We start from the raw sequence: 22,725 nt of genomic DNA, 5'->3' as shown, positions 1-22,725 counted from the left end.
CCCTCACCTACAAATGAGCTCTAGTCTGCCACCTTTCTCCTATCAGGAGCATGCCAAACAGCACCATTTCCTCCCTTTAATACTGTTGCAGCTGCTTGCTTCTCATAAAAAGCAAAATCTAGAATCTTTTGTTCTGAAAAGCAGCAAATCTTACATGCTACGGAGCAAAGATACATGGCTTAGTCAGATGCATGCCGGACTTAATATTTTTCAAGAGGAACTGAACTACAGATTTACCAGTAGATAGCAGAGTATACTTCCCATACTGCCACTCAAGTCCTGTAAATCCCAGCACAGCTGTACCACTTGGATAATGAGGGAGAGAACAAACCTGCAACCACCTTATGACACCAGTCACTGCCCAAGCAAGTGATGGGATCAAGACTTAACACAGCAGTGAGCCAGAAAATACTGAAATGGTGCAGTAATGCAGAATTCTTACCTGACTTCCGAGCCAACCCAGGTAGTGAGCACCTCCACAGACACACTGGGCAAGCACGGCCACACATCTTTGTTATATTTGCTGGGGTGCAGTGGAGGACATTACAGCACCATCTTTCAGCAGCGCATGCAAACATGCCAGCGCCTTCCTAAAACACCCTGTCCTCCAAAACACAGCCCACAGGAAAGCGAACTGCAGCTATTCGACATGGGCTGAGGACAGGACTGCAGCCTACAATGAGCAGGTACCCAACAAGACAGGTGGGACCTTTATGGAAAGGTCTGACCTGCAGCTCCCATTCTGCATGCCCCAATTGACATAAGCACAGAGCAGAAGGCTGTGACCACCTACCAGGTGACCTCAGCAGAGAGACCACACACCCCCACACATACCCCGTGCAGGAGGAAAAGGGACCGTCCTATCTGGGGGGAAATTACAAGGAGAGATCTTTTAGTTTGGTTGCAGCTTTTTTAGCAGTTTTTGCTTCAAAACCATTTCATCCATTTACCTCTGTTTCTGTTTCCCTTATGTCCCAGAAAGAAGTAGCCTTCACAGGCATTTCTCCTACCCCCTTCTCCCCAGTACTTTTGGTATCCTGCCAAATTAGAAAACAACTCTATGGAACTGACCCAGAAATCCTTCCACCTAATTTCCGAAGCAATTAGGGGCCAGAGATGAAAAGAGACCTTCTGTACAGAAAATTCAGTCCTTGAAGGTACACTTCTGCACAGCTGTTTTCCCCCCAACACAATGGCAAAGCACACATGTGATAAATACCTTGTTCTCTTTCAGAAGTAGTTTAAATCCAAATGTTCTTCCTTCTGGGTAAAGTATTTCCCAAGTGATAAAGAGTAGAGGAAGGAGATGGACAGAAGGATGAAAACTTGCAAGCAGATATAAAATGCTGAATATAAATAACAGACTGAGAAAATGCTCAAAAACCCCAGACACTGATGTCTTAGAAAATTCTGGATTTCAAGTCTCATTAAAGCCATCTTTTATTTTTTACCCCCTTTTTCTGCTACTGGCTCTCACGTTGTTCTGGTCTCCAACACTGTATCAGGATTACATTACTAATTCCAATTAGAGTGCGGTCTCTATATAAACTTCAAGGCAAAGTGACCCTAAGGTTTATTTGTAAGCAATTTTGGAAGTCTCATCTGCCTGAAGCCATAGATCAGGGGTATGATAAATTCAGCTTGAAAGCACTTCCTATCAGTTAAAAAACCAACCAAACAAACAAAAATCTACCACTGCATGAAGGACTCACAATGACATTTCAAATTTTGTTGAAGTAATTCTGATGGGTCAGTTTTCTACCACAGGAGTTCACTCAGGATCAGTTATCTTATCACTATTCTAATTTTATGCCAGGTTAAATATAGTTATTCTGCTGCGGCCAGCATGGTAGGTGGTGGTGGAGAGACTGACTGGTGTGATCACCTGATCCAAACCAAGCTATCATTGTCTTGATGTGTTCACCATCACCTAAATAAGCGGTGCATTAGCTAACACAGAGAAAAGGAGGACCAAGGATTTATTACAATGCTCCATCTATTTGATTTGCTAACTGATTTTCTAGCTGATTATAATCAGCACCAGGGCCATTTTTTTTTCCTGCATTTGATACCTCCAATGATCTGAATCTTTGTAAAGACTCTTCTTCCACAAGTAAAAGCTTCAAAAAAAGTCTAAACAATTCAGAACTTTCACCTAATCCCAAATAAGCTTATCCTGACTCTTCAGAACCAAAAGAGGGACCAGTGCTGCCACATAAAACCCAGCATTTCCCTAAGACTTGCAATTTTTCCATTCAGAACTGAAGGGAAAAGAGTAGCAGGTGTACCGATACTTTGCTAAGGGTTTGTCAGCAGAGTCATGAATTGCAAGTTACAGCAAAGAAAAAGGAATTACAAAATTAGACCATCATGGTCTAACAGTGGTCTACAGTATTTTCAATTTTTTTAGATTCTGAAAGATGTTGCAGCTATCACAGATTCCAGCTCCAGGAAATTTATCTGAAATTTAAATCAAGATTCCTGGCAGCATGAACTGCTCCCTCCCAGGGTACTGGGGTCCAGTTCAAAGCCTGGAACAGAGCTTGAACATAGCCTGTTCTGGTATGTCTTAAACCAGAAAGAACAAGCCAGAGGTCTGCACTTAAGTTAATGTAGCTTTAGTGCTTCCTGCTTCTACGCTGACAGATCTACCTGCTTAGGACCTCTATACCATACGGCTCTGTACATGAGATATGCAATTCTACAGAAGTTACACTTTGAGATCAGTGGTCCTTCAGCCTGCTCAGAAATGAATACTCAGCTACTTGCAAAGCACAAAGACAAATGAGAGCCACCTTGGAGTTAGCGTATCTTGGGACAACACACATCGGCCTTCCAGTTTGCTTGCTGCAACCCAGATTACTAGCTAAACAAGGACATCCATGTGGGAAACACATATAGTTCTTGCCTTCACTGGAAATGCTTTTCTCGCTCATCCAAATAATAGTCATGGTAGAATACAAGTCACTAAAGAATGATGGCATGGAGAAGAAACACCACATGCATATTTGACAGGACAGAACATACCTGCTGGGAAGGAAGACACAGTGAAAACAAGTGGAGTTGATTCAACCAGGTGAACATTCACAGAATCAGATGTGCATACTTTCAGCACTCTGAGGCACTACAGAAAGCAAGAGCCGCACTTGATAAACTTGCACCCAAAACACAAAGGAAGTGCAGGCTCAAGTGCACTTTCAGCTGAGAAGTGATGTGGACAAATACTTTGTCACTGATTCTTAATTGATACATAAATAACAAAATGAATAAACTTCATTTAATTAATTTAAATGCCACTCTCTGAAAGTGAACACCTCTATTACTGTTTTTAACTTGCAGAGGCAGGGGTTGTGTGTTTGTATTCACAGTTCTTCTCCACCAGTGAAGCATGAAGCATTCAGTCACTTCCCACACATCCTACCAAGGAAAAGGCTACAAGGAGGTCCACAGGCCTTTACTGTTTGACTGCAGCACTGACTGTGTGAACCACTGGTCTAAAACTGCCAGGCAAGCCAAGACACAAAAGTGTGCCTGAATCAGCAAGCAGCCTGCAACAGCTTCTGGGAACTCCTAGGAATCTGAATATCAGCATTTCACCTACACAACAGTTCAAAAGGTTGAATACTACAACCAATTTCTTGATTACCAAGAAATATCAGGGTTTACTTATATGTGATACCAGATGTCAAGTATGTTAATTTGCATGTTGATATCACCCTTTTTAAAAAAAAACAAACAATGGGTAGAAGTTAAAAATATAAGTGTAATCAATTGAAATTTAGTTTCCTCGCCGATTTAAACAATCTGTTCAAAATCTGGTCTACCCTGATTTTACTGGATCTTTTTAAAGAAAAGTATGTTTACTTGCTGTTCTGTAAAGATGGGGCAAATGCTTAACAGAAGGTAGAGGAACCACTTGCTGCTACAAATGTTTGCCAAGAAAGGAAAATCCAAACAAAGCTCTCTGCCTGACAAAAGAGATTAAAAAACTAAAAAACTAAACTAGAACTAAACAAAACTAAAACCATTTGCCATATTTTTCCTTTGAGGTCAGGAGTGTTCTCACTTCGGGTTTTCCTTTTGGAACTTACCTGCGAGAAAACCCTGGAGAACCCTGTCAAGGAATAAGCAGACTGAAGTGACTACAGAAGGGCAAAAGCACACTGATTCTGAGTTATCTTTACAAAGCTTAGATTTACTCTGACATGTTCCTTTCAGTACATTGAGACCCAGAACACTGGGGACATGGAAGGGTGAGGACACAGCAAGTTTTCACACCAAAACATTACAGAGAAGATAAAAGTATTTTTGCTTTCAAAATCTAAGTGCAGAACATCAAAACTCTTCCTCCATGTAGCTCTCGGGGCACTTGCACGCACTGCTTCGTACCATGACAGTAATTAGATAAAACATCTTGGTCTTTTGACCTAGGGAAGTTGACTCCAACAGCTACTGCAACATATATCCCACATAAAAGCTTTTTTTCTTTTTTTTTTTTGGGGGGGGGGGGGCGGGGGGTGTGGCAATCACCCATTCTAGAAGCCACTCCCATGAACTAGAAAAGATGAGCTTTATCTAGGCCTTAGAGGCAGCCTGTTGCTACTAGACCCACTCCAGTCAAAATCTGAACTATTTTAAAATCTTATAACTTGAGTATATTGCCTTTGTGTTCAGAGAATAACTGTTCTCTGAAGTCAGTAGGCAGCTTTGTGGGCCTATGTGCTAAAACTCTGGAAATACTGCACCTGCCAAGAACAAGATGCATTTCAAAACCAGACTGGAAGCCCAACAGAGTAGGGACTTTGACTTTATCCAGCTCACTGTTAGCACTGTATTTTTTTCCTGTAGTGTTGATACATTAACACACATCTCCATTATTTTGTCAGGAGAAATTAAGAAAACAGGTATTAACTCTGATTTAGAAACCCATCAGTTCACACACTACTCTACAGCCACTTGCTAAAAGGTGGCTAATTAAGAAAAAAGTCCATTTCGGACATAAACTCACTGAGGATTCATACCTCCGCAGGAAAATTGCTGGGAATATGCAAGTCAAGATGTAAGAAACAGCTTACAAATAAGGAAATCCTGTACACTGTTAACGGGTAATCATATATTGCGTAGAACCCCTGTCCGACTCATGCTCTCTCCCCTCTGACTAATTTCCCATGGGTTGTTAAGTCTGGATAAGAGCCACCTTTTTCCTTCAAAGTCAGCAGAACTTTGCCAACAGCAGCAAGCACAAGTCAAAGCATGGCAATTTCAAACCCACGGAAGCTGGGTGGCTCAGCAGAGGAGAGCTCTCAGCAGCAAGAGTCATCTTCAAACTGATCATCAGTGGTCAGCGTTTGCACTGCTCTGGCTCATTTCCTTGTGAAGGAAGTACAATGCCACAGAGCACGCGTCTTCACAGTGATGGGAGAGCAAGTAAAATTCCTCCCCATTACAATCCTAGAACAGATCAGGCAGCTTTATGGGGTGATTACACATCTAGCAGATAACGTCTCTATATTAAACAGCTACCCGCTTCTCACCCCTCATCCTTGCCAGGCTCTCATCCTTGCACTTCACTACCACTTGTGTATGTTAACGCAGAAGATCAGAACCATCCTTTTCTATACATTAGACAAAATGGGCATAAAACTCCATCTCAACTAATGTCAAGATGCTATTCTTTTAATTGCACTAAGCCTTTTACAGAAGAGTTCACCAGTCCCAGCTTACTGCCCATGCCTTGTTCGGAGCAGACACTTTTACCCCCCAGGTCGTCATCACCTTAACAGAGAGCACCTAATTCATGTGTCCCACCCTGCCTTTATCTTTTCCATACCGACTCCCCCACACTCTGGGAGGATCCTGCTTCGGGAAGCAGCAGGAAGCAGTTTACCTGGTGTGATCTGGCGGGCATGCTGTTTACCAGACCCTCTGTGTCGGAGGGCGACTTCTGCGGAGCCTGCTTAACCGGTGACATCAAGCTCTCAGATGTACTGCAGCTGACGAGGTGGCAGAGCAGAGTTTGCACGACAATGTTCAAGAGGCACAAAAGAAAAAAAAAAAAAGAACAAAAACAAAAAACGAGTGATGGCAAGATGAATGTGGCAGATTATGCCAAAGTAAAAATGAACATAATGGATTCTGAAATAAACACATATAATTCTCCATCTCTCCCCAGACAGTTCTCTACCCTTCCTCCCAGAGTCTCACTGGTAAGCAGCATGAAGGAACAACTATTAACATAGGACAGCAGCTCCTCCAAACCCCCTGTTCCCTAGATATTCCCATTCAACCCAACCTGTCTAAACCCATGTTTTCTTCACTGAAGCTTCAGACTCAGTTAACAGTGGTAAACAGCAATTATCTTCTAACTATAAGCTAAATAGTCCCTGTCACTGAGGCAAGTGTTATACCAGTGCTACAGTTAGAGTGAACACTTGCAAGAGCCACCAGCTCTCAATACCAGAAAGGTACTTCCTACCAAACTCGGCATTAGTTCCCTTGCTTTTGGTTAGGCTATGATCTCAAAATAATTCTGCCCACTCACAACAAACACTAGTCTCTGGAGCAATTGCTTTAAGAGTCACACATGACATGTAAGCTACGTGCCCTATTAGCTACTTGAATATCTAATCAGGCAAATCTTGTTTTTCAAACAAGAAAACTGTCTTGTGGTGAGAACCAACACCCCCAAAAGAAGGTTGCCAGCTTTCACTCTCTATTTGTTTCTTTTCCATCTGCTTAAAGCAGGACTGAATAGAAAACAAGCCTGTGACAGAGAGAAAAATGAATACCCACAGAGCTAAGTATATGAGAAAATGCCCTTAAACTTAACCTTAGTAGCATCTGGACAATGCAGTAATTGGTCTCTAAATGCTAGGTCTACCTCCTCATACCCAAGCACCCAGGAAAGAAAATGAGCTACCTCCTTGACAGCAGACACCCTTTACTACCACAACCCTCTGACCACTGGGCATCCTTTTCCCTCAGTCTTTGTAGACAGACAGTGTACAAAGCAAGTACAGAAACAAACAAATGAGGACAGTGACATTAAGCAGACCACCTCCTCACAGGGAAATCATTTTTTATCCTTTGGTAAGTCTAACCATAGAAGACTTAGCTCCTCATACATGGAGCAGTAAGGAAAAAAAAAATACTACCCCCAGTCATCACGGCAAGGGGCTTCTACTGTCTCAGAGACAAAGCAGCCCCTCTGTTACCAAAATGATGTAATCATGAATTGTTTGCCTTTATTCACAAAAGTCCTCAGATCTACACTATCTAAAAGTCATAATTCAGGTTTAAGCAACTAATGCACTTAGATCACTGCAAGTTTTCAAACATCTGAGCTGTCTGAGCCAGAGGAACACTTATAGGGAATTTACTTTCATTTTGACACAGAAAAGGGTCTTGATTTCCTGTGCTTTAGTCAATGCACTGGCAAGTTCACTGTTGGAAGAAATGGAGGGACACCATCAGGGATAAGCAGCAATCCCACCCCAGTTAGACATGAGACAATGAAACCCAAGCACCCAGTGAAATGCATCATCCCTTTGCCAACAGATTCCAGCACAAATTACAGTGAAGTTATGTTAGTAGAGAGCTAGCTGGTTAGTCAGCAAAGGAAGAGGAAATGTGTACACATACACACAGGTATTAACAGCAACCACCAACTTGATTAGTTACCATGGTGTCTAGTGGGACTGGAAGAGAAGACCCAGCCCTGCTACATTCCCAATCTGGCGTCTATATCAGGATCTCTGTAAGGAGAGGAAGGTAAGCAGGATCCGATCCCAGCACACCAAGGCAGAAAGAAAAAAAAATAAAAAAAACACCAAAGTCAGAGCATGAACGGAGACTGTGGCCATGCAGGGGTTCCAGATGTCGCGCGGTGCCCCAGCCCACCTCAGTTCAAGGCAGAATGGTTATCTAAGAGTAAGTGCATCTCACCACCACCACCACACACTGGGTTAGCATCATGTAGAAGACAGTCTGTAAGTTTGGAGGGGGTCACAGCACACTTGGTTTCTCTTTACACATCATGCAGAGCTGGCATAGTCAGTGAAAGCAGTAATTAAACTTCAGAGATTACTTTCCCAAGAGAGTAGTTCAATCTACTACAAGAAATTACAGTGCATAAACTACTGCTCCAGGCTCAGCACCAGCATGTGTCCCTCAGCAGGAAGACACTGGAGAGCAGGTCACTGGGAAGCAAGGCAAGCGTACCACCTCACGCACACTGCTGGTGCATGACACTGCAGGATTCTTTTCAGTTCTTTGGGGAAGGACACATGCAGAAAGGGAAAACCAAGCTTTCCACACACACAGCCACCTTTGCTATATTTAACCTTACCATTGGGCAATAGACAACTCAGTTTCTTTAAGCTCTCCAACTGGGAAAAGGACAGGGCAAAGTTTAATTTAGAAATCCCCACAAGTTTATTTTTGGAGTAACTTTCTTTTATCCCACAGGCAACCCAAAGAACCTGCAGGAAGCAGGAATATTTGTTGGGGAAAGAACAGAAGAAAGTTATAAGTTTAGGGTTTGTTTCTAAGACTACATACATAATTTTCATTCTTTCTTATAGAAGTAGATTACCAGCTAATTAGAGAGGAGAAAAAAAGAAGCGCCTCCCCTACCAGCACCAAGCTCCATCACCACAGGACTCAAGTCTGCCTTTCTTAGTTCTTGTTGCTTTTCATGTGCCCACTCAAAGATATGTGCTTCACTTTGGAATTATACTCCTAACACTAAAAACCTTGCAGGGATGGTAACAGTTAACAAAAAACAGACAGTGAATGAGAATGGATGCAGAGTGGCTACTCCTTCCTTACTCTGAAGTGTGGTGATAAATGGGGTTTTGGCAAGTATACTCCAGGCTCAGGAGCCAGACACTGGTAACTGAAAAATCCAGTCTTAATCTCGACACAGAGCATTCCTTAGAAGTGCATGTGTGGCACTTCTCCTTTGGGGGTTGAGGGTGGCAGGGGGAAGCAGGGCTGGAGGGAAGGGCAGCAGACCAGAGCTAGGGGATCTTGGATTAAATGTTCTTAGGGCATATATGCGTGTGGCTGGGGATCAGCTCCAACATGTAGTGATTTTCAGGTGCAACTCATGGTCAGTAGGGCTTTTCAAGCACAGTACAAAAACAATAATTGTAGGCAGATGACCAGTGTTCCACGTGGGCATACCTTATCTCTAGCCATGGTTGCCAAGGCATGGCTGAAACAACTCCTACCCCCCTCTAAGCCCTCCCTCTGATCCTGCTGCTGTTCCTCACATCATCCACAGGTGAGGACAGAGATCTCTTACCCAGAGTATCGTTTTTTAGAGTTGTTCTTTCTGATGACAAGACACACGACAATAGAGATGAGCGGTGAGAGACCTGTAACCGTACCGATGACTATCCCTGCCACCATGGCAATGGGGAACGCAGGCAGGCTGTCTGGGGAGAGAAGGGAGAAAACATTCAACTCTTCTGCATTCCCTGATTAACAGAAGTGCAAACCACAAACGCTCTTGACCTTGGATTCGTTTAGAGCAGATGGCACTAATGTAATATCTAGGAATTACAACATACAGCCTAAGTGGTAGTGATACCAGGCAGTCAGCAGAATAACGTATGAACAGAGTGCAGAGTGTTCGTAATGTCACCATCCTTCAGAAGAGAGTTTATATTGACCCAAGAATTTTTACATGCCAGGGAACACAAGCGACAACGAGGACAACCCTGTCTCACTTTGTATCTGAAGGGGGAAAAAAAAGTTACATTCATCTGGCAGTTTCCAGCAAGGTCCACAGGAAAAGGCAGGCACACTTGAAAGCAGATTTGAATGTAGCGCATTGCTAACCGAGTGCTAAAGGCTGGGTGTTCTCTGGGCAGCATGCAGCAGACAGCCTAGTTACTACCCATGGTCACTCTTAAGAGTGTTTATACACCATTCTCTTCTCTCAAAATACATCTCTATATATTCTTATAGAGTCATTCTTTCCCTTCTTAAGTCAGAATCATTGTATGACACTAGAAATACACTTACAGGAACACAGTATTGCTTTACTCATTTTCCCCAATATAATTCTGGGGGAGGGTAGGCCAAGAAAGAGCAGCCAGAAATAAAAGCCAATCAGAGAGCGAGTACAAAAGACTTACAAGATAAAGAATATACAGCAAGAAACAAAGTCACTCCCCTCCCTCTGCATCACGTTTAATGCAAGGAACATCTTCGACCAGAGGGTTTCTTACCAGAGCCCATGCTACACTAGCTACTTGCACCAAATACACATGAATCAGCTCAAGATCCAACAGGTAAAACACCTTATATAGAAAAATCTTTCTCAGATACCTGCATCTGACCATCACAGAATCATTGAGGTTGGAAGGGACGTCTTGAGATGGACTAGTCCAACCTCCCTGTTCAAGCAGGGTCAATTAGCACAGTTTGCTCAATATGCTGTCCATTTTGGTTTTGACTATCTCCAAGGATGGGAGACTCCACAACCTCTTTGGGCAACCTATTCCAGTATTCAACCACAGTAAAAATGTGTTTCTTATGTTCTGACAGAATGTGCTGTGTTTCAATTGATGCCCCTTGTCTCTTGTCCCATCACTAAGCACCACTGAAGGGCCTGGCTCAGTCTTCTTTAGATCCTATCAATGTACATAAACACCTGGTAAGACAATCCCCCTGAGCCTTTCTTCTCTTTTCCAGGCTAGACAACCCCAGCTCACTCCGCTTCTCCTCATATGAAAGGTGGTCCAGTCCCTTAATCATCTTAGTCACCCTTTGCTGGACTCGTTCCAGCAAGGACCACAGACCAAGCTTATACAAAGCATTCCCAGCAAGCTTGCAGTCTGTAGACCAAGCCCATTTTGACATAGTTATCTAGAAGGGAGCAGCACAACACAGTACCCTGAAGCACAGGCATCATACTAAGAAACAGGGCTTACATATAGTACTGTTCATTTTGAGTTTAGTGATTTTCAGGACAAGGGCTACCTGATCTCTAGCCGTTTCACTGATCATACTATCATGTGGCCGAACATCAGATCAGCAGCTTTCCTAGCTCTCCAGTGTTAGGTGCCAATTCATAACAACATGGTAATTCAGAGTCTCAGTAAGAAATTAAAGATGAAGACATGAGTGCCACAATTTAGAGGAAGACATCCCTTCTTTCCAGAAGCTTTAGGCAGCCCAGAGATCCATCTGCTATTAAGGAAGAGAATCCTACAAATGGTAATAATTTTCAGGTATGTAAGACTGAGATTGTGTTTGAGCCCCATGCAAAGATAAACAAATTTATTCTGAGGCATATAAGAAGTAAGAGTTCCCTAGTTTCTGTGCTTTTTCACCTTTCCAAGTGCAGGAATAACTGTCTGCAAAAGCATCAAAACAGACATGCATTTCTGTTAGCAGACCAGCTGTTGCCTTGTACACAAGAAAAAAACCACACACACTTTTTCAGAGCAAGAAAGTAAGCAGCAATCCAAAACTATAGGGCAGAGTGTCTGCTGAAATAGTGGTATTAAAAATTTGATTAGTTTTGTCATTTTTTTGACTCAGGTGGGGTTTTTCACTTGGTTGAATTTGAGTAAAGGACAGCAGTTATGTTCTGTTGACAGAGGTTTTTAAGACCAAATGAAAAAATGCAACTGTTTGCACGTGAAACTAGAGTCTGGCTTTATTGCCTCTCAGAACATGGTCCAACAGCCTATAGAAAAGCTCACACAATTTTACGACCACATAGTTCAGCTGAAGAATGTCTCCCCCCCACGTTTTTCTTACACTTTTTAGCATTGCACAGTTACACGAATTCCTCATAAGTACTTGCAGAGCAGCCAATGACTTCACTGTAACAGACAGTCCCAGCTACACAACCAAACACCAGCTCTGAAAGCATATGTTTAAGTTAATAGCTTAACACAAGGCAAAAATCCAGCCTTTCAAAGAACCCTTTTCACTAAATATCACCATAATTCAAAGCAACTTCTGTTTTCGCTGAAAGTGTGTTAGTATCAGTTTTATGAAATAGGCAGGAAACTGAAGTTTTCCATTGCTGCTAAGTATAAAGATTTTCATACGACAATTCCAATTTTTTCCCCCATGAGAGTTCAGATCAAAGATGGACTACCTCCAGATAACACAAGCTGTCTTCAACACAGTGTTAAGTACCTTCCTATTACAAGTCACAGCAGCCTAATGTAAGGACTTGGAATTCCCTACAAATTTCTGTCATTTAGGCTTTGAACAGTACTGCTTTCCAGATTCAGATGCACTAGTGAAAGAACAGTCTTGCTTCTCATCCCTGCCAGTAGGATTCTTCCAATGTAGTTGATGGAGCTGTTTGTGCAAACACTATGTAGATACTGCAGTAAAAATCAGCTGAGTTAGCTTGGCTTGGCAATTTTACACAGTTAAGCCAACCCGGAACTTATTAAATGTTTAATCCAAAATCTAAGGCTAAACAAGCATCCATGAGATCATTTAAATGTTTAAAGTATGTATGTGGCTTTGAACAGTTTACAACACCAGACATATGATTCAGAGCAATTAAATATATACATAGTAAAAAAAAAAAATGCACAAGAGTAAACATGTACTTATTTCAATTGAAAAAAATTTCTCCAGCTCAGTTCAGGATGAGTTACAACCTATTACAAGAGCAGTCCTTTCAGGTAAAGTCAGAATGCAAGACAGCATTACAGCTATAGCTTGAAAACCTGTTTTCAAGGTCTTCCTAAGAATTTGAAGACAATCGTTGCAGCATTTTTCTGATGACGAGAAGTATATTGCCAAATACAGGGTTCCCTTCAGAAACAGTGAGATTCTCTTGTCCAGATGCTCCACCTATGGGGAAGCCGGCATGCAAGTCTGTTGAAAAATATCAGCTGAATTAGTGTACTGAAGTCAGTCTTCATTTGCTTAACCTGGGTTAAAATCTGAAGAGGCTTTGCCAAGACAGCCTGACTTTGCCAAACCAGCAGTTGCTTTACTGCTTCTTCATAGAGATTATCAATAAATTGTAAGAAAATAAACTCACCCTATTTTATATAGACTTCAAACTTCTAAGAAACAGAAAGTTCTAAGTGATGGTGGGACCTCCAGAGGTCCCATCCAACCCAAACTGCTCTGTGAAGAGAAGAGGTAGATACAGACCTTACCTACGTAAGTACATGGAAGGACCTCATAAGCAGGGGTACACACCTGTTACAGCAGCAGTTATCACTCTAATTAAAGCATACACATAGGTATCTTCCCTAACATATTAAAATCTAATGGAATAGCTGTATCAGCACTGCCATTTATGAATTCAACATTCATTCTTGTCCTTATTAAATATAAATTTGGGAATCTGATCACTGTAAGAACCATTTCATTGTAGGAACAGTCACACTTTGGCTGACCTCCAGCTTAGCCAGAACAATCAAATGTTTTGGATGGCCAAGGGAAATAAAGAGCCAAATTGACATACAGAATGTAAGTGCTCTTGAACTGTGATCATTGTTACCAAATGCTAACCAGAAGCCTTAAGTAACTGCAAGTAGCCAGCTCTTGCAGATTATAAGGGTCACCATGGATACTGTAAGAACATCCGAGTAAAAGAGACTGAATGCATGTCCAACACAAACACCTTCGCATGGAAGACAGTAGCATTTCACTGTCAGTATGTGCTTGGGCCAGCTTATTAGTCTTGTCTTCCAGTACATATACTTGATGGGTTCCAAAAAGAAGGGTCTGCCACTTTTTCTCCTTGCTTCCCGGATTTCAAAAGTCAACCTAACCCTTGATATAGCGTAATACAGAAATAAAATTCATAGGACTTTGAAATGAGAAGATGGGTTTTCATTAAGGCTTCCATCAGCTTTTTCTAATACTTGTTAAAAGCACAGGAATTAGTGGGTATAGAGGAAAAGGGTATGACATTCAGTTTCTTAAACAGCTGACAGAATATCGGTTCGATTAGCAGGACCTGGAAGAAAAGAATCAAAAAGATAGTTGTTCCCTCCAGGCTACTCCCCCACCCCCCAAGAAGAGTGATAGAGAGACAGAAGGGGGAAAGAAGGGGGAAAAAAAAAAAAGGGAAAGAAAAAAAAAATCATATAGGGTGAATACCTTTCTCCACAACTCTAACTCGGATTTCTCCTGGTTTGACAACAATGTCAGGTGGGTTCTTGACATCGCAAATGTAAGTGCCGTTGTCCCGGAACTGCATGTTTGATATACTGATAGAAGCATCTTTCTTGTTAAGATCTCCAGCCCAAGTGATCCTGTCTTTAAACGGTATGTCCTTTCCAGGGTATGGCTTTCCATTAAAGTAATAGAAAAACTGTAGTCAAGGAAAAGAGGATATAAGAACAATGCAATTAGAGATTACAGAGCTACCATGCTTCTCTCACTATTACAGCATTCTCCCAGAATCCACTTTATTATACACAGCTAGTATTTGAGATTTTTCTTCCTCCTGCCTCACCACTTTAGTCTGATTTGTTGCATCTTGATCACATAACCATGCTGTGTGGTTATATATATATCTCTCTCAATCATACTACCACAACAGACTGCAAGTTTCCGTTTTCTGTTGGTTTTGTTTTGTTTTGTTTTGTGGTTGGATTGTTTGGAGTTTTTTTCCTGTTTTTCGAGACACAGGGTTTTGCAGACAAGGAGGCACGGGAAAGAGAAAAAGGCTGGTAACCTGGGAATTATTAAAGGACAGAACAGTTCTGGATCACAGCCAGCTGTCTTTCAGGCACAGGAAGCCTTCTGCCTCCTAGTAGGAAAAGGATATCAAGTTTCCTACCTTGTGTTTTGCTGTGTGTTACCTGCAACTACAGCACAGCTACATTAACTTGCAATACCCTCCTTCCCTCCATCCCCCAAAAATCCCATAAGCAATTCAGAGTGTACCTAGCTGTTCTCCAGAAAATATAACTGTTTCCCAGTTTTTAGGTGACTAAGTTGCACGTTGGTCCTGGACTCCCTAGACATGACCAAAAATCCTTGAGGAATGAACCTGTTTAGTACAGTCTAAGGAGAAACTATGTATTTCCTCACTAAACCTGATGGAAATTGGAATTTACAGCAGTAGAAGTGCATAGACTTCTACGGGACAACTCTGCTTTCAAACCTATGGGACATTTGAACACTGGCCATAACCCTAAGAGAGGGATCAAGGCTGTATTGCAGGAGCATATTCATTCTTAATTTCACATTCTGAAAGAGAGCAAGACAAACTTAATCAAGAATCAACACACACTCTCTTCAGTTCAGTCTCCAGAGCATGGTTCAAGAAATTTAAGACAATATTCCTGCCTCCTCTTTCTACAGCCTTCTTTACAAAGCAGTCTCTCTCCCACAGAACAGACTGTCTACAAGCCAGTTGTCTTTCCATTCAAGTCATCTTCAATCTCTTTTCCTGTTCCTACCCTTGATCTGAGCCTGCCATTCCAAAATCCTCTCTATCAGACTCACTCTCTAAATATCAGGCCTGATCATTTGGCAGCACAAATCTTGTCCAGATCAGGTATGTGCACACGACTATCTGTTGTGCTGCAGTCAATCTGACACTTATTTGTTGTCTACAGGCTAGCATAAATCCAACGAACTATCTCATCTGGTAGGAAGTCTGCTAGCACACAGTCCTCTGTCAACCATTCTGAGGACATCTGCATCAGTCTGCAGCATTTCCAGCTGGATTATAACTTTAAGCACAGAGACACTGCATTATCACACCCCTGTGCATGGGGGGAGTCATCTGACTGGAAGTCTAGAAGGCAAGAGGCAGATTCCTCAGCTCTCTAGGAGTCCTTACCTGGGGGAAGAGAAACCACAAAGTAAAATATGTCCTGAAACACAAGCTAAGTGACTCAAGCCACTCCACACCTATGATTAAGTGATCTAACATGAGACTTCTTTTGAAACCTAAAGCTGATGGGTTTAGACTGGTTTAAGCCGATTGTGAAACACTGCTGTAATCAGATGTTTCATTCACGCAGAGATGTCTCTATAACCGGGCATGTAGAGGGGGTAGGGGACAAGCAGGGGAAGCTTTCAGTCAAGTCAGCCTCACCACATGGCCCCAGGATTGCCAGTGCTGATTCTAAAGAGGCACAGGACCATCCTTTTCAGGAGAAGCACGGAGTTAGCTCAGACATAAGCTGGTCATGTGATTAGTCTTTCAAATTAATGCCCACCAAGTCATGTAATTGACATGACTTGGGTTCATAAAAAAATCTTCCCTCTATACCTGCCCCACCCCCTCAAAAGAAACAGGGAATTATCATCAGGTCATGCTGGGTCACTTCTGCTCAAAGATAATTTGCTTTTCTCTCAGTTGTGCTGATAATTACATCCAGGCAGAATGTCTAAATTGACTTCACTTCCGAAAAATGTTATGTCCTGAAGTTGTATTTCTACAATAAAGGGTTTGGACAGTGATGAAGAAAGGGAAGGGCAAAACAGGATACATGATGGATATTTCTACAGGGAGCGGAAAACATATAAACAGATGGCTTCTTTTCATGCATCCTGTTCAACACTGGCAGGAAATATGCCCTGCTTCCTTAAGCTTTTGCCCAGCTACTGCTTTGGCTTCCCAAAGCGAAGAACTCCCTTTTCAAGACTAAACATTTATTCACCAAGACTTCAGAAGCTGATTCTTCAGAGCTCTATATATTGAGCAAGATGCTCATACACTGTTTTGGATCATCGCTGGTCTGAGCGTTGAAGGGCTCCTGGAGTTTAAATGATCTCATCTGCAGCAAAGGGAAGGAGGCAAACACTAACAGGCTGGGCAACGTGCTGTCCCCACATCTTTCCTGCTGCCCCAGAGTCTCTTGTTCTGCTTCCTCTGAATTCTCACTCAGGGCAAGGAATAAGAGGGAAGAAGAAGTGTCAGAGAGCTCAGACTCAGATGTGTACAGCTTACACGACAGAGGAAGAAGACAGCTAACAGCCTACCTAAGCCACTTTGAAGGTTCACACCCAAAGTATCTGAGCACACTTGGGCTCAACATACAGGAAATGAGTGATGGCAATTATTATTTGCCTAAGTTGCTTGGTAGTCTGATTTTTTTACTTGTCAGATAACTAAAAATATAAGGATGTAACTGCTTACTGATTTGAGCAATTCAATTCTCTTCTGAAACTAGGGAGACTGGTCTTACTTCAAACACTTTCAAATAGAGGCTATACAGTACACAAACAGGAAATAAGCAACATACACAACATACAATGTAACACTGTAATATCGGTAATTCAAATTCTGTGACCGCTACCATTCAGTGCACAGCTCCACAGCTCATTTCAAGTGCAAGAGGATACAGAACTTAGAAGATTCCTAGACGCTCATCTTCTTCATACATACTGCTACCACACCAACAACCCTCTCCTCTGACTAACAAAGTACTAGTATATTTTACAGCCACTGCAAACTCCAGTCTTTGCAGAGATCTAGCATACGGCAATACTTTTAAACAACTCTAAAAAAGCCCCCTTGAAATCACAGTGATGGAGACAAGAGACATGGAAAGAGGCTCCAATCCATATTTGCTTGCTCCTCAGAACCAACTAGAAGACCTCTGTACACTTAATCACAGCCTCCCACCCCAGGTTTGTTCACCTACAGCCATTCCTTACTGAGATACGAGTTGCGGCTCCCTCTGGTTGAAAACTCCAAGAAACAGATGCTGCGCTGCTGATCACTTCCACAGATGTAAATGTGCATGGAAGCTTTGCATCTGTCCCATTCTCCACAAATATCTCCTCCGGTGTGTTGACCTCTACTGCTGATACTTTGACTGTATGGGAAAGGTAAAGAGAAGAAAGAAGGAGAACAGGTGGCATCAGTGCTGTTTCAAGAATCAGGAAATTGAAGTGGTAAATGTTCATTCATATCACATTGCCTGTAAGGGGAAAAGAGAAGAGACATCAACAACTCCTACAAGTGTGTGCACAGACATTGCATTATACCTGCAATACAAACAAGTATATAGCAGGCCAGTTCACTTCTCTTTCCTAGTATTATGTGTTACAGGACGTTTTCCATCTGCAGATGTTTCCTGTACAACAGTTTGTGGAAGTCAATTCTATGGTGAAAAGGATGAGTTTAAAACTCTTTCCTACTAGCTGCCAGCAGACACTGTAATAATAAGCCCCATTGGAGGAACTAACATCTTGGACCCAGCTATTACTCAGTTTCCTCTCTGGCTCACATCTTGTTTCCCATCTCCAGTTAGATGTTCCAGGTAGAACAAAAGCTCACCTCCAGAAAGCTGAGGAGTAAACCTCTCTGGCTCCCACCTACACCATCTGCTTCTGCTCTCTGGCATGCTTCAAGGTCTTCATGTGCAAGACCTCATAAATAATCACTCAGCTATAGTTCAGAAGCATGAGAGTAGTTTCATTTTTTTCTACCATGAGGCTTATGCACAGTCAAAACAGCAAGTAGACCACAACCACCCCCCAAATTTAAAGTAATCAAGGTTAATATTGTGCTTGTATTGGTAGTTTTCCTACAGAAAGTGAAATTCAGTGCGATTTGGAAAACCTGTTGAACATAGTCTTTATCTGGCACCTTTAAAACTGCAAAGACACTATCCCTATCCAGATTTAAGCAAAGAATGAATGTACGTTCATTCAAGTTTATGTTACGACACAAAGCGTGATCTTGTGGCATCACAAAAGAATGTCTTTCAGCATTTGTGTCACATCCATGCGAAAGCAAAAATCTTATAAAATCACTGTGGGTGAGTGTGCATGTGACATGTGCCCCTGGTAAGTCAAATGTAAGTTTTGATTTTTATTAAACCACGGTTTTCAGCATAGAGATGGTACTAGCAATCTGCTTCTGATCACATGATTCTATGTTTCTGGGCTACAATATCTTAAATTCAGGGGTTTTCCTCCCTTATTAGAAGAGGAAAGCAAGTCTTCCTGCTTCTTCAGTATCTTAGCTGCTTTATTTCTCAACTTTGAATAAACTAGCTCTTGAAGTAGGCAAGCTGAAGAGAAAGATTCCAGTCGAAGACAGTTTAAAAAAAACCCAAAACAAACTAAATAAGAGAAACTCACCTACATTAGGCCTTAAATCATGGGGTTTATGCTTTTAGTCAGCAAGAGCTACCAGCTCAGCAGCCTTCAAAAGTTAGACAGCAAGCTTCTTTCAAGTGATGTGACCATCCTAAGGTGTAGATTTGCCATAAACCAGGTTATTTTATCGAATCTTAAAATCAAGCAAAGCCTATGCTCCGTAGAGAATTTTAGAAACCACCTTTGACATACACAACTTTAAGCCTCGTTCCCCAAGAACACAAAGCTCACGTGAGCTGTGCCACTTCCCGTCTTCCTCTCTTGCCCCAAGACTACTGGGTCTATTGGGCAACTCCAGCTGACCAGCTGTGGCACAGGACCACAAACACAGCAGGCAGCAGCAGCTGGCCCTGCAATACAGACCGCCTGCAAGCTCTGGAATCTGTAGTTCAGTCAATTAAATGGCCAAACAATGAAAGAGATGAAAACACCCTGGCCATCTGGGTACACCCAACAACCACTATGTGCATGGCTTTGTAGGAACCGCTGTCTCTCACCCAACCAGCATGGCAAGCCAGGGGAAGGCAGAGCACATGCCCAAGGGACATGGAATGAGTATGCAAGCACTGCAGGGGTGGGAGAATTAAGCATGCCAGTTTAATTATAATAACCAAAACCAAAAGAAACCACCACTCATTCACTTTATCATTCAGAGTCCACACTGTTCACTTCTCAAACTCACTAACTCCTCAGACCCGTCAGGTTATCCCTGATCCCTCAGATTCCCCTGTCATCATTGCTCTCATTTCAAATGAGTGAAAGAGAAACAGCACCCTAAGGGAGGGGGATTTTCATCAAGAGGTTGTATCAGAGCTTCCTTTCTCTTGTACGTACTCTGACTATGGGCCAAAAAATATTCTTTTGTAAATCAATTACCAAATATTTATTTGGAACATACAAAGGCTTCTAGCAATTCAATGAAATGAACTCAGAACTGCTGTGCTTTATGTATTTTTTTCCAGTTAATGGAGTAGAAAGAAAAAAAAAAATAAAATCCATTGTTTTGAGTCCAAGCCACAGAACAAGCCACCCTTTCAGGCATAAAACAAGCAAGATGCCCTCAGCATTTGTGTAGGAGGAAAAGAGACTGCACAGACATTGTCTGCTTGTACATGGTACGGAGAACTCCTTGCCACACACATACAGGCAGTGGGTAGCACAGATCTGCTTAATCTAAAGAAGTCACTGTTCTAACTCACCAGCAACCCATGAGAGAACTGTAGCAAACCAAGAGAAAAAAAAATCCAACTTCTCCCTACAGTCTGGGAAGGCAGGAACTGTGCAATCTTGTACAGATATTTCCAGCAAGTCCTATTGTTCTCTCAACTTCATGTTTTTCTTTGCTCATTCTCTCCCCCCAGCCTAAAAAAAGTCCCTCACTTTATTTGCTCTTTCAGTGTGCACTGCTTCAAAAAAATTTCTCCTGCCTCTGTTGTCTTACAGCATGAGACCTAAGCTTCTCAAACCTTAACGTGATTGTTTGGAAGTGGTAAAGAGGCCATAACATTTTACGTTTATTCACCCTTAGCCCTCTATTCTCATACTTTCACTGATATGGTGGCAGTTCCCACTACCTTGAACTCTGTGGCCTCCTCTGCCATGACAAAATCCACATGAACCATCTCCAGCTCTAGCTCTTTTTCTGCTTTCCACATCTGCCAGGATTATATCCTTCTTCCAGCTCCTCCATCTATTTAAATACTTTAGTTGGAGAAAGTTGAATTTTGAGTCATATTCCAGTCACACACACACACTGCTCCATTCCCCAAGCTTACTCAGCCTTAGTTCCTCTCAAGAGGAAAAAATTCATCACAGGAGACAGAGAGAAGAGAGCTTTAGAATAGGAAGGTCTGCACAGTACATAGGGCAAAGGTAAACATTTGCTCTTCTCCCATAGATCCTCCTTGATCCCATCACCCTGTCCAACTGCCCATAGCCCCAATATTTCCCTCTGAATATCTCTTCTAGCCTTCAATTGCTTTAATTCTTTTCAGCAGAAAGATGTTTATTTTTCTCACCTACCATCAAAATTGTTGGAAAAAACCCACCTGTGCCTCTTCAGACATTTCTTTTTCATCTCTAGTGTTGTTGGAGCAATTTTAACTCCAATTACATCAACTCTCACCAGCTAAATTTTCAGCCCCCACTATTCAATGAAAAGACTGCATTCCTCATCTTCCTTCTCAGACAGTCCTCCTATTCTTGAAATAGGACACGACACTCATACTTTTACTAACTTACTACTCTTACTTACTAATCTTTTCTTATTGTTCCCATCATGGATCTTCATTCTTCATCAATGCCCTCTCTGTTCTCATGTCTCTCTTTCCTCAGTATCTTGTCTCAGGGATCTCATCTGCAAAACAAGTTCAGCTCCCATCACTGCACTGACTACTCAGATCTGTGTCTCTGCTCAGGATCTGTCTCCTTACGTTCAAAGAACAGTCTCAGTCTGACATCTTTGTCAATGCTAAGTTGTCAGCTCACGATAAATGAGACTAAAACAGAGCTCATTTCTTCCCCCAGAGCCCTCCACAAATGCATTTATCACCATGGACCTGCCACATGCCTCTCCAACTCATAACCTGTACAGCATCTTTGACTTTGAACTCTTCAGAGTTTCTAGCCACCCGATTAGCTGACACTGGTCTAAAAACTCCATTTTGTATCTTGGCCTTCATTACCGAGATATCCTTTTTGCTCTGGACAGATGGTCAGTAACAGACCAGTAAGTATCGCAGTTCCTGGTAACCAAACTGCTCCAAGGGTGACAACAAGAAGCGGAAGACATCGCATATGCAAGATCACCGCTCTCTTCCATGAATTGACTATAGAAGATGTAGTACTCAACATACGCATGCCCAGAGCAAGCATTATTCATTATACCGCATTGCCACCTAATCAACTTTGTTGACTTAATACTGTTTTAACTTACCTGCTGCGAAGGAACAAGACCTTCCTAACTCTGAAGGCATAGCTCTCCAGTAGCTTAAGCAGATCTGAACATGCAGAGCTTCTTGATTTCTTCCTGGTAACACTAGCATGCCTTCCAGGTTACACAAAACGAGTGAAAAAGCTACATGTTTTCAGGCAGTTCAGCCCTGGCCCAGCTCACAACCCCCAGGCACTGTGCCCTCACTGATACTCTTCAGACTGGCAACAACAATATACTGCTGTGAAATCACCCCTGTGGAAGAAGCCTTTACAGCTTCCAAGCAGGAAAGTATAGGAAGATAAGGCCATTCAGAATTGATAGCAGACAAGCATTCATAACCACAAGAGTTTGCATCTAATTAGTTAACCAAATTGTGGTTAACTATTTAGCTTTCAGTCAGATTAAGAGCAGTCAAGTTTACAGTTTTCACCAGAGTAACATGAAAGACTGCAGCATGGCACTGGTAAGTGAATTTAACTGGTATCTTTGAAATGGGGTACACCTTGATCAAAGAAGATGGTCAGTCACTGTCTACAGCACACTGATGGGAGTCCTCCTCACAGGTGTCCTCTTCGGGACACCTTTGGCCAGGTCAACTGAGACTCACCAAGTCACACATGCTGGCAAATTAATCTGCACAGGAGACACAGCCTATATGACTGGCTATCTTACAGGTCAAAGTCTGGATACTTCCCCTTGTCCGCTACCAC

The 22,725-nt window shown here is 42.2% G+C and overlaps 1 protein-coding gene across 1 annotated transcript in view; it reads right to left on the bottom strand.

Moving 5' to 3' along the window:
• Positions 1 to 22,725, bottom strand: part of MPZL1 (myelin protein zero like 1) — a gene marked incomplete at its 5' end in the record, with an annotated part of 40,386 nt that overhangs the window by 5,661 nt on the left and 12,000 nt on the right. Inside the window, 4 exons of the mRNA XM_069785460.1 lie at positions 5,888 to 5,993; positions 9,308 to 9,440; positions 14,107 to 14,320; positions 17,629 to 17,789. Coding sequence (XP_069641561.1) covers positions 5,888 to 5,993; positions 9,308 to 9,440; positions 14,107 to 14,320; positions 17,629 to 17,789 — 614 coding nt within the window. The remainder of the gene's footprint in view (positions 1 to 5,887; positions 5,994 to 9,307; positions 9,441 to 14,106; positions 14,321 to 17,628; positions 17,790 to 22,725) is intronic.

Source organism: Haliaeetus albicilla, chromosome 6 (genome assembly GCF_947461875.1).
Source record: "Haliaeetus albicilla chromosome 6, bHalAlb1.1, whole genome shotgun sequence".
NCBI lineage: Eukaryota > Metazoa > Chordata > Aves > Accipitriformes > Accipitridae > Haliaeetus > Haliaeetus albicilla.
This window is presented reverse-complemented; position numbering and strand designations above follow the sequence as displayed.